This window comes from Cucumis sativus, chromosome 3 (genome assembly GCF_000004075.3).
Source record: "Cucumis sativus cultivar 9930 chromosome 3, Cucumber_9930_V3, whole genome shotgun sequence".
NCBI lineage: Eukaryota > Viridiplantae > Streptophyta > Magnoliopsida > Cucurbitales > Cucurbitaceae > Cucumis > Cucumis sativus.
Window position 1 is genome coordinate 35,973,538 of NC_026657.2, and position 12,558 is coordinate 35,986,095.

The 12,558-nt window shown below is 30.7% G+C and overlaps 2 protein-coding genes across 3 annotated transcripts; both read right to left on the minus strand.

Annotated features, from left to right (window-relative positions):
• Positions 1-319: 319 nt before the first annotated feature.
• Positions 320-3,147, minus strand: LOC101208492 (glycosyltransferase BC10). Of its 2 annotated transcripts, XM_004146787.3 has the most exons (3): positions 2,788-3,147; positions 2,074-2,706; positions 320-1,035 (listed from the first exon to the last, which is right to left on the minus strand). In XM_004146787.3, the coding sequence occupies exons 2-3, from the start codon at positions 2,605-2,607 to the stop codon at positions 397-399; spliced, it is 1,173 nt and encodes a 390-aa protein (XP_004146835.1). In that variant the 5' UTR covers positions 2,608-2,706; positions 2,788-3,147; the 3' UTR covers positions 320-396. The 2 variants fall into 2 exon arrangements, with proteins under 2 accessions (XP_004146835.1, XP_031738156.1); XM_031882296.1 differs by having other exon boundaries at positions 2,074-3,147.
• A 3,230-nt stretch (positions 3,148-6,377) lies between these two features.
• Positions 6,378-9,000, minus strand: LOC101214267 (putative F-box/LRR-repeat protein At3g18150). Its single transcript, XM_011654066.2, has 3 exons — positions 7,786-9,000; positions 7,306-7,497; positions 6,378-6,760 (listed from the first exon to the last, which is right to left on the minus strand). Exons 1-3 carry the CDS (start codon positions 8,905-8,907, stop codon positions 6,548-6,550), a joined length of 1,527 nt encoding a protein of 508 aa, XP_011652368.1. The 5' UTR covers positions 8,908-9,000; the 3' UTR covers positions 6,378-6,547.
• Between the last annotated feature and the right edge of the window lie 3,558 nt (positions 9,001-12,558).

Genomic DNA, 12,558 nt, shown 5'->3' on the forward strand with positions numbered 1-12,558 from the left:
ATCCAAATGTTAAAAAAACATAAGTTTGGAGGTTCAACTTTTAACTTTTATGATTTGTGAATTCAATGTTTACTATTGTTATTGTGGTAAATTCAAGAATCTAACTCTTACTCTTGAAAGCTTAAACGTTGAAATGTTTACTATTGTTATTGTGGTAAATTCAAGAATCTAACTCTTACTCTTGAAAGCTTAAACGTATAATTGCAACTGCCACCATACTTTTAAGTGTGGATTTTGCGATCTGTCCATTTTTTTAAAAATGGACAATAGCATCTTTACTGTATTATGTTTGATTAGTATAACTAGAAGAATAGAAAAGGGGACAGACTAACTAAGATTTATGATGAATTCCATTAGAACCTATAAAAATGAAACATTTATGAAGCCTAGATTTTGTTAAAACCCCATAACTTTTTGAGCTACTTCTAACAAACGATCTAAGGCACTTGGAGCAAATTTTCTAGCAAAAAGGAAACAGAGAGAAGAAGGTTGATCATTGTAAAGACATCTCTTGCTTTCAAAAAGTTTCTTGAAAAATTCTTCTGTGATATCATACTTCCCAAATGTAGCAGGATGAGCACCACCCCTCGACCAGTCCACAAAAGTAAGGCTTCTGTTTGCCAAAAGATTTGCCGATTCAATGCTCAACATTGTTTGGAAGTAGTGTTCGTCGACATAACAAGCTGGTCTGCAAAACTCTTTAAACAAAGGGTAGTATGTTTTATCTTTAACTATCTTCACTGCAAGTTCCCGATTGACTTCGAACCACTGATAACCTTTGCGCCAGTCAGTGATGTTAATCCCAGGTGCCATCTTCGTATTGTAGCGTCCTCTTCCATAGGGTCCTTGCTCGTCGAACGAATCTACAAAGCTGTAGCGGGATCTTGCAATGTAGTGGTAGACTGTAGGAAAGCTGTGGAGAGGGACACAAGCCTCGGACAAGAGAATGAACCACTCATTGGAGATGTCAAGCAATGCATTGGCTAGCAGTCTCCTCTCAGCATCACACATGTTCATCTCGCCCCACTCTGCAACCTACTTGGATAAAAACTGCACCATGTGAGTTCTCCATTCGACAATAGAATGAAAGTAGTAGGTGGAAAGCTTAATCTTTGGCAAGAAAACAGGTCAAAATGGTTGTTAGGATAAGTTGAAATGAAAATGCATTCAATTCAGTTTGAAATGAAAATGCATTCAATTCAGTATTCTCCAACAGCAAAAGGATCAGCAAAAAGTGTGAAATGAATCTTAAATTAAAAATTTGTTATATTTCTATTTTCTACGAACTTGAGATAATTTAGACCAAGACTAAGTGATGCAGCAGAGAAAGATACTTGGGCCAAATCATGGCCAAACAAGGGAAATCCATCCCTAAAGGTTGAGAGAGCACCCTCCAAGAACTCAAGCTCTACCTTAAAATAATTATTAGAAGCTTTTTCTTAAAATCCTAAATTGGCTATTTATAGCCTTACAAGGAAAAAAGACTAATTAATTAATTCTAAAATACTAACAACCATACAAATATAAAACTTCAATATACTAATTATCCTACACAAATATTGGTGAGGTGCGGTAGTAATGATGAGGAGAATCATAGGATAAGTTTCGCTGCATAACTTAGCTGCGAAAACAATATCATCATCTTACAAGCTCAAAGAAAGTTTCTTGTTTCTCGAGAAAATTTTCATGGTTTCTCTCTAACCAAACAATGAAATGAAAATTAAGTCGCAACACCTTCAGCAAACGATGCCCTCCAAAGGAAGGAAACGCTTGATGTTGTTATGCAAAACAATGGATCAATTAAAACAAACATGCATACTAAGAGGCAAAAGGGCAAGTGATAAACAAGCCTACAAGAATAGTACAATATACAACTCCATGAGCTTTATTACAAAGCACCATCTACATTCCAACAAATTAAAGGACCAAAGAATAACCACATAAATATTCAGCTTTCGTCATTTCTTTCCTTTTGATGAAATAATATATTATATAAAAAAGGCATAAAAGAGAACAATATAGAAAATTTTACTTTTTCTCTAAGATAGTAGAAGAAGAAACAATTGCTAGTACCTGACTTGGGATCTGTCTTCTATAAAACACAGATGAAGGTGGGAAGTCAGCAATGTATGATGGTGCAGTATGAACATAAATGGAATAAAGCCCTTCATGACCCTTGAAGAACCGTTGCCAAAGAGGGGCCATAGGCAAAGGCCCTTTCGTCAAAAACATAAAGGCAATCTTGCGAACTCTCTTGAAGGGATACTCTTTTACTTGAGGAACAAAGGAAGCTCGCCATAATAGCTCTGGGTCACTCATGCTGTGAAGAAGATCTGAAGGAGTCTTAATCCAACTATCTATGCCATTGCCACTTGGCTCCTCCAAGCGAGGCTGAACAATACTCACGGATGGTACTACAGGGGCAGCACTTCGAACTCCAAAATACCTAATGGTATTCATACTAATAATCGAAACACCAAGACCCAACACTATAAACATCAAGAAGAATTGAAGAATCCTCATTGTAGGATAAAATCTCATTTGGTTAATTCTAACTACAGAGCCAAAATCCTTGCTGTCCTCCGTAACCACTAATCTTGAATGCATAGTGCCAACATCAAACTCTTATACCTAAAATGCCTTCCAAAGTTAAACCACAAGAAACCATTTCCAAATTTCCCCAGTTCAAAAAATCAAATGGGTTGTCTGGAAATGGAAAGTTCTCATCAACACATCACATATATCATAGCAATAAGACAAAATCAGAGCGGCAGAGGGAATTATTACCTCGTTTGTTGGCTGTAATAATTGGTTGATGCGCCGAATTGTTGGGTTGTGGTAAGAAAAGTTCAAAAAGAGATATCCTTCCGGTGGCTGAAATTTAGGGGTTTGAGGAGGAAGATGAAGGGAGAGGACAAGGAGGGAAAGTTGGTGAGAAAACCTAGAAGAAGAAGACCGGTCAGTCAATATTCGTTTCAGGTGGACTGTTGTTTCAAAATTTATACTATAATATTTAGAGGGCCATGCATTAAATTGTGTTTTCTTTTGTAATTTTGTAATCATACTTAGTAACTAATATATTATCATTACGTAACGTATGTTAAATTCTGCTTTAAACCAAAAATGTAATACATTCCCATATTTGCCTACCCATTTTCTATCTTTTTTTTTCTCTTTTAAATATTAGCAAATTTTACTGCATTATTTTTTTTTCTATGTTTGTCATTTCAATAAACCATTCTAAGAAAGCTTTCATATGTTTTGAAATACAATTTCAAGGGTTTAATTTATAAAATGTTTGAAACGTTTAATCACCATTCATAATCACTTTTAATTACTCTCCAAATTGGATGTTTTGTGGTTTCGTCGTTCATTTGAAAAATAAAATAACAATTTACAATTGGTCAAATTGTCATGTTTTTTAATTCATTAGATTTTAATCTCTTCTCAATCTAAAAAATAGTCCTCGTACGTAATTTCATATCTAATTTAGTTTAGTGGAAACAATAAATTTCAAATATGTTAAAAAATTTAAGAATGTATTTATTAATGTAAAACGTTATAACAAGCTTACTTATAAAGTTTGTACTATATATTGAAATAAAAAATTAGGTGTAAAATATTAAATTTAAGATTTATTAATATTTTCCTTTTGAAATTATTGAAACTAAAAAATTCACTTCTCAAACTATATTAATGGACTCTTTGATCCAAACAAAACTAATCGTTAAATTTAATTGATAAGTGTTCTCAAGGCTTAAAAAAAAAGAAAAAAGAGAACCATTCTCAAAGTATATTTTATTGGTTTTGAGTACAATAGGCTAAAAAAAATGATAAAAAAATTAAATTGAAAGGAAATATCTAGAAATCAAAATGATGGTTTTGAAATAATTGTTGAGAGATTTTATTTTTTATCTTTAGTTTTTTAAAATTTCTTTTGAGTAATATATATAAGAATAAATATGTTATATATAATTTGTTATGAGTCATTGTCTTAGAGATTCTTAATTTTAATTATACATTGTTTTTAGAAATAATATTGAGTAACGCAAAGTGGAATAGCTGTTTTAATTTGAATTTGATGTGATCTTATTGTAGAAAAAGAACAAATTTAACTTTTTTTCATACATTCCTTATAAGCTATATTGTTTTTTAATTAAGCTCTAAAAATACCAAAAAATTGAAACAAACACCACTTTTGGTGGAATTGAGATTTGCCAACTCACTTTCTATATATTATAATTTTAACATTATAACAAGAATTAAAATATTTGTCAATATATCCATTACTTGTAGAGATTGATACCATTTCTAAAAATAAATAAAAAAATCAACATCAATATTAAGAATTAGTTGATATATTTTATTGAGAAATTATTTTAAATGAAAAATTGCTAAATTGACAAATTATTTTAAATAAAAAATTGCTAAATTATTTACAACATATGAGTCTTTTTTAATGGAACAAAACCCAAAAACATTGGCATTCCATAGAACAATTTTGAATTTTGAAAAAAAGGAAAAAACTCACAAACCCACAAGCCCACAACAATGAAATAATAAAAATATCTTGTGATTAATCAACCACACATGCGTGCGAAAAAGTAATTTAATAATCGTATAATATAGTCTAAAAGATTATTTAGATATCGGTACACGATTGTTTAGATCTTGATAAACAATCATTTGAATCTATCACTTATCAAGTCTATCTCTGTCTATCTGGGATAGATAACTGATCGTTTACATATCGTGTACCAATATCTAAATAATATTCACTACAAGAAAATGAGAATCTCTTGGCGCACAAAAATATCAGGAGATATACGAAAAAGCGTAAGGATAGGAGTCGATGATGAGAATCAGTCAAGAGAGAATCTTCTAACGCACAAAATATAGCGTCACAAGATCTATTTTTCTAAAAAAAATAATGCAAAACCCAGAAAAATTAGTTAACGAATGGAAAGAATTACCATATTAGTGTCTACATCAGAATCCGAATGAAATTTCCACATCACAAATGCACTTTCATTATCATCATTAGCATTATGATTCGATGACTCCACATGTTCCTTGCTAACCAACTCATTTGTATTGTCTCCAACTCTAATGAACATATGTATTTAGTCAATGGACTCAAAGACCGAACCTCATTTAAGTCACATTATACTCGGAGATAAACTCAAGCTCATGCTAAAAGAGTGCATGAAAGAACATTTTGGGTCATTTGAATAGAAAATGATGATAAAGTATTCCTAGATTGGCGGGCTACTATTGGTACCTCTAAAACCATAACCACAACTACAGACACATAATCGTTGAATAGAAAAAATTAAAAGTCTTCTTGATTACTAATAACAAAAGCATATATAAAAGGCTTCATTTTGTACATGCATCTTAGAAACAAATTGAACTCGATTGAATTTATCCCACTAATTCTATAAATTTCACCTAAAAAAGTCCTCAAAACTTTAGAATAACATCCACATCAACCGTTTGACTTCTAACATATTCATTCTCATTCTCTTTCCATTCACCACCAAAACCAAAAAATACTCGAGACATCATATAAATACATACAGAAAATTAGAAAAACCAGTCAAAATCTCAAGTTGAGTATGCCAATCTTTGTGTGAAATCATTCAAAACGAGACCATGAACTGAATGTCGACATTAATCTCAAAGTAAATGTAAAGAAACCTGGTCAAGAACTTTGACTTCACACCGTGATTATGTAAGTGAAGATGCAAAAATAAATTATTTGCCTCACTAGCGTGCAAATAACAAGAAAAACATAATTTCTAAAGTTGAGAGTTGTTATGAAATTCTCGAGCAAGCCAATTTTATTTTACATTTTATTATATTATGGACATAAAAAAATAATATAATAATATCTTCGAAGTTGAGAGCATTTTCATCACGAACTATATAACAATCTCATGGACAATTTCGCTATATTCACCTGCACGTGCATGAATCTCGAAGATGATTTCGAGCAAGACCGACTTAGAAAATTCACTCTAACGACTTCTGAAAAACGGTGTGCTGTTTTCAAATCTCTAAACCTAAAGTGTGCTACTTTGGACAAATTTTCATTAAGCTACCTGTGTGGTCGAGAGCCCTCACAACCTCGGCCGATTGATACAATTATCACTCACATTTTTTAATTTTATTTCTATACCATTTTGATTTTAATTTACTAAAAAAATATGTTTTTAAAGTGATTTTAATTAGATGATGAAAGTGATTTTGACCCAAATTTAATTTAGCTCATCCTCTTCAATTGCTAATCTTTTTTATATATAACATTGCAACTTAATTGGTAATAGTTGTAGGTATAACATTGCAACTCTTAATCTATGGACATTTTGAATAAGTAAGGTCAAAACGAATTTAGAGGCAAAAGCTACAATTAATATTTATCCCAAAAACAATAATAAGAAGGAAAAAAAATCCTAAAGTTAAAATGTTGATAAAATATAGATAGTACAAATAAACAAGGCATATTGATTAAGTTAATGAAGTGGGATTAATTTTTAATGATATATCAAGCATATTCCATCTTGAAATTATGCAACATTATATCTGCATTAATTTCATGGAAAAAGTTCATTAAATTATTTATTTCATCATCCTCTCTAATATTCTCAAACTTCAACTCTTTTAAGCAATGCTTCCAACATGTAATGGGAAGAGAGTTACAACTACAATGATACTCATCAACTGCTCCACCATCATCTCTTGCCTTTTCATATACAAACTGAAATATAAAAAAACACACACATTCATCTTAATAAACAACATTATAACTTTAAAGAAACCCATCATATTTTCTGACCATTTAAACTCTTTGGTATCCATTTAGTTTTAGAATTTGTTTATACTAATTCTATTTTTTTTTTAACTCATGTTTGAAACCAAAGTAACCAACCAAATGATATTTTATAATAGAATCTGGTTTTGGTAAGAAGATCTTTGAAGGTAGTTGCAAAAAAAAAAAAAAACTATAAAACTAAATTCTAACTTCAACTAAACTCTAACTTCCTCTAAACGATAGAGACCGAAAATTTACAATTTAACTTTCACTATCTCAAACAAAAATCCAGTCCAAAAGATAGAAAATCAAACCAAATTCATAGGAAAGAAAAATTGAAGTAACGAATTCTAATGAACATTAGAACTAGGTTCAATTTGGTTAGGTTGAATTGATATTTTGAGTGAAGGTGAATCTCAAACCAAGTAAAAACTGCAATATAGAAACTTAGAAATGATCAAATTAAAGATTAACATGAAGGTGACAATTACCTTTAAGATCTTCTTACCAAAACCAGATTCTACTGCAATGGTCTGTGGTTGAGGGGCAATCCAAAGCAAAGCCTTCACAAGATCTTTAAGAGAAGGACTGAACAAAGGCTTTATTATCCTAAGTTTCAAATGCTTCACACCATATAAAGGAGAACCAAATGTCTCCCTAAGCTCTTGTGGAATAACCACACTCTTCATATGGAACAAAATACGATATTAGAGAACTTGCATTTTGTAAATATAATCAATATTTGTGAGCATGCAAGCAAAAAACCAAATAACTAAACCTTTGTACGATAACAAATTATGTTCATAAACAGTAGTTCGTACTACTACTAGTTAGTTACTTTTTATATTTGAAAATTAAGATAGATTTTGACTAAAAATTCAAATGTTTCTTTAGTTTGACATAAGTTTTAGCAGAGAAGGTACTAAAAATTATGAAATCGTTAAGGTAATAGGGGAAAAATAAGAACGAACCTTTCCTGTTTGACTTTGCAATGTCAATGATTTGAGATGATTGAAATGTGCGAGGAATTCAATCTGTTTAACAACCCATGGATTATCGAAAATCCGTGGAGAGAGCTCGATATCGGCTTGCGAGAGGGCAGGAGCATTCAAAGAGAAAGAAATCACATCCCCGGAAAACTCAAGCCCTGATAAACAGGGAGCGTCAATGTCGACTCTCGTCACGGATTCACATCCGCACAAGATGAATTTCTTCAAATGGGAACTTGAGATTCTCAAGCTCTCCAACATGTGGCAATAAGACAGTGCCAAAATCTCAAGCAGAGGAAATTCAGAGAAGCAGCGATTGAACCAATCATCTGTTATAGCCACCATTGATAGTTTCAAAGTTTTTAGATTCTTGCAAGAGCTGATATTGATACAACAAGGCTGAAATTGCCCTCTAAATTCAAAAGCTTGAAGATTCATAGCTTTGGTCCCAAACTCATACAACCCACTATTGTTTTGAACTTCCATTGTTATGAGTTCATTAGTTTCACATAACCAAAGACTTCTCAATCCAAGGCAAGAATCGAGTTTGATATGTTGAATGAAAGGACAATTTGAGACTAATCTTTTTACAGTCTCATCTTCAGCAAAAACTCCCAAAAGACTTACACTTTTCATACTCAACAACTTGTATCCATCCAATGAAGGACACAATTTGCAATCACCAACTGTCAAAACTGTCAATGACTGATTTGCAAAAACTCTCTGAGGCAGATTGTACCTTTTGCCATTTTCCACTGTCACAACAATCTCGAGCTCCTGGACACCGCTCTCGAGAACGTAGTCGATCCACCGGTCGACAACGACCATTGAGTTTGGCTCCGGGAAGTCGGTATGAAGCTTGAATTTTCTGAGGCATTTCAGCTGCTTTAGAGTTTGTTCCACAAAGTTGATGAGGTGAAATCTTTTGTTTTGAAGTTTGGACTCAATGTGAAAGAAGTTTTTGTCAAATTCAAAAGATGGGAAAGTGAGCCAAAGATGAATCCATCTTTTGGATAAGATTGTGGTTTGAATTATTTGTTTGATGGAGAGAAATGAAAGAATATGCTGCAAAATGGGGTCTGGGAGTTCAGATATCAGATCCATTTGGGATTGAAGAGTTTTGATTCAGAAAAAAAATAAAAGAGTGCTAAAAATGGGATTTCAGAAAAGTCAACTGCTCTCTTTTGGAGAAACCAATATTTGATTTGGTTGAACTGTCTATCTGTTACTTAACAAAGTTTGATTAACACCAAATGATAAAAATTATTAAGGATCATACGTTTGTTTGGTTTCACTACAATTTTATTTTTCAAAATAATTTCTGTTTACTTCTTTCAAGTTAAATTAAAATTTAAGTTACACTGAAATTATATGGTTCTTCTTTCTTTTTCTTTGTTCGTGTACACATGACTAATTTACTGTTAGCAAATCATGGAAATGTGTTTGTTGCCTTTTTTTGTGCTCTATTTGCTTTTTTTTACTGGTTGATTTGTTTGTCATAACATCATTATATTCATTGAACTAATGTTAAGAGTTAAAGGGATATTTCTCATTAATTTGTAATGAGTGTTATGGTGAGTTTGATTTAACTCTTTACTAAAATAGAGAATATGCCATAGCAGTTTTTTTACTGTATAATATGTGTATTACTTTTATCATTATAAGAATTAATACACAAATGGTACAAAGTTAAGATATTTAATTTAATTGTTTTTTTTCTCCGATCTTTTAAACAATGTGGACTTAGTTATTTTTAAAAAAAAATTATAAATATTAGTCGATACAAACGCAAACAATTCAAAGTATTTAAAAATATAACACAATACAAAATATTTATGATAAAATTTAGATTCAATTCTCGAAATGTATTAATTAGTGATAGACCATATTACTAGTAAAAGTTTCTATTTTACCATATTTGTAATTGATCTATATTAATATTGTTGTGTTCAAATTATAAAAGAGCAAAAATTAAGTATTTTTATCCATATTAGAGATGTAGACTTTATGTTTAGATCAACAACATACGATGGGAGATTTGAAGATATTTTTGTCAAGATAATCGTTTCGTTGATCATGCTCAAGTTCACAGAAGGTCTAAGGTTGACATTTTGATCGACAAGTATCTAATGCTTTGATACTATGTCAAATTAATTACCAATGGATCCAATTTTAGTTTAACAATAAATATGTGAGACGGAAGAAATTGAATCTTTAGCTTTAAGGTTGATTGTATCAATATACTCACCATCACCGTTAAAAGAAAATTAAGTTAATTAATTAGTTGGGTAAATTTAATTATATCAAACATTTTATTTAGGATAATTATACCAACACTTTAAACAATTGCTAAGTGGTAATATAATATGTATTCTTATGAGTTTTGTGGTCTATTTCTCCATCTAATGTTACTAAAAATTAAAATTAAAATTAAAACTAAAACTAAATATCATTTAATAAAACAAACAACCATATAATAATAATAATAATAATAATCAATATCATTATTGGTATTATTGTAAGGTTAATTATTTGAACATAATGATTTTGGATGCCTTTGAGAACACGAATATACTTTAAAATAGAAGAAAAAAACGAATAAAAGTGTGGTGGTTCGTTGGTAGTGTAAAGAGTTTGCATTATCAAAACATATAAAATATAAATAAAATCATGCTGGCATCTAAGTTTTAATTATATACAATTATAATATTGGTAATTTATCTTATAATAATATGAAATGTCCCTAAAGAATTATAATATAAAGTACTTATTAGACTTTAGGATAGGGCTGACTCACTATACTATCAATTTAATATCATTTATGAAATTTATTATTCAAATCTAATTTCTACGTGAGCTATGGATGAATAATTAAAAACTCTTTTTCTTCAAAATAAAATAATGATAATAATGAAGATTATTATAATTAGCAAATGGATGAAAATAACTAAAATTTTGCTATTATATTCGAAAATGTTTTATAACAATAAAATAAAATAAATATTGGTTTTAACAGCAGAGATCTTAAAATTCAAAATACATTTGAGAAAATAAACCAACATTGTAAACATAGGGTATGGCTGAGACGTTTTGTATAAGCTTTCTGGTTCACTTAATTAATTTTGTAATTGGCAGAGAAAAATATCTTTTAAATTTTTGTTTGAAATAGTTTGATCTTAATTTAGTATTTAAGTTTTCAAAGGTTGCCTTTTGAGTTTGATCTTAATTTAGTATTAAAGTTGTGGAAGGTTACAATTTTATAATTTTTAACAATTTAAGTTTGTTTTATTTAAGTCTTTATATTTCAAAATTTCTATTTTGAATTTCGATTTTTAACATCTATTAATTAATTTAAAAAATTATACTTGGTTAAGTTTTGTTATTGGAATAAGGTGTTTGGGATGGATGTAATGGGTAAGGTGACTAAGATGAGGATGAAGGAGATGTGGTGGCTAATTAACTAGATCGGTTAGACTTGCACACAAAAAAAAAAAGAAATTGAATGTTATGGTAAGCACACCATTATCTTCACATAACACCAATGAAGAATTTGTAATTTTGTAAATAATGGCTTGTAAGGTGGAAATATATGCACCACAAATGGTGTTAGTTAGCACACAAGTTATGAAGTATAAGTCAAAAAATATATTTATGTAGCAAGTCGAAGGTTTGTGCAGTTGAATATTGGGTTGACTTTAATTTCTTTAAAGTTTTTCTCATGTATTTTATAATGTTTGCTGGCTAATCCTCTTTCGTCAGGGTTTTCAAATTAACTATTTATCTTATTCACCTTAATTTTTTGGACTAGAATTTTGTACATCTCGTTAGGCTTTCTCCGGCAAATATAGGAGGTGTGACCCATTTGTGAGCCAAGCAAGCAAAGAGACAAAGAAATAAAAGCAAGAGAGTTCGAAGAGAAACTTTAAGTTAAAAGCGAGCAAGTGTGTTGAGAAAGAATGAAAGAGTATTCTATAAAAAAAATGTCCATCTTTGTAGGTTTTTAATGAAAAGTTTATTTCTTTAAAAGAGATTCTCTCTTTCTTTTGTGTCAATTTATTCTAACATCTTGTTATTATTGTTAGAGATGACATGTACTGGGCCTTGGCTCATAAGCAAAGTTGAATTTCATTGTCCCACATTGATAATTTCACAAGAGGTGAGTGGGTATAAATACCAAAGAAATGAAATGCAAATACAAAGGGTTTTGGTTTGATCACTTTATTGGTGAATATTTTTTATTCCCAGGTATAGGTATCTTCCCACCGTACACATGTTCAATTTCCACATCCAGAGGAACAAACTACGAGCAATGGCCATTATTAATCTTCTTCGAATAGTTGAAAGTTGACTATGTTCTTACCACCAATCCGCTATCTAATCCTCCCGGAATCAAATGTAGGAATTAGTAGACCTTCCCAAGGGAAGTAAACCAATTAAGTGTAAGTGGATCTTCAAAAGAAAAACAAGACCAAATGGGGTCAATAGAAGTTACAAGGCTAGATTAGTGGTGGTAAGGTATACTAAAAGACAAGGTATTGACTACTTTGATACGTATTCCCCTGTAACTAAGATAACTACGATTAGAGCTTTGATTGTACTAGCTGCCATACATAGTCTTCTTATTCAACAAATGGACATAAAAACTGCTTTTCTAAATACTGATTTAGAAGAAGAAATTTTTATGACACAACAAAAAGGGTTCAAATTTTCTGGCCAAGAAAATGAAGTATGTAAACTTAAAAAGTCTCTCTATGG

Bases quoted from the DNA above. Each gene is read 5' to 3' on its own strand.
- LOC101208492 (XM_004146787.3), bottom strand. From the start codon at position 2,607: ATGCATTCAAGATTAGTGGTTACGGAGGACAGCAAGGATTTTGGCTCT. The intron at 1,036-2,073 runs GTACTAGCAATT...TTATCCAAGTAG, and splicing joins GAAGACAGATCCCAAGTCAG to GTTGCAGAGTGGGGCGAGAT.
- LOC101214267 (XM_011654066.2), bottom strand. From the start codon at position 8,907: ATGGATCTGATATCTGAACTCCCAGACCCCATTTTGCAGCATATTCTT. The intron at 7,498-7,785 runs GTTCGTTCTTAT...TTCCATATGAAG, and splicing joins TGCAAAGTCAAACAGGAAAG to AGTGTGGTTATTCCACAAGA. The intron at 6,761-7,305 runs GTAATTGTCACC...TTTATATTTCAG, and splicing joins TTGGTAAGAAGATCTTAAAG to TTTGTATATGAAAAGGCAAG.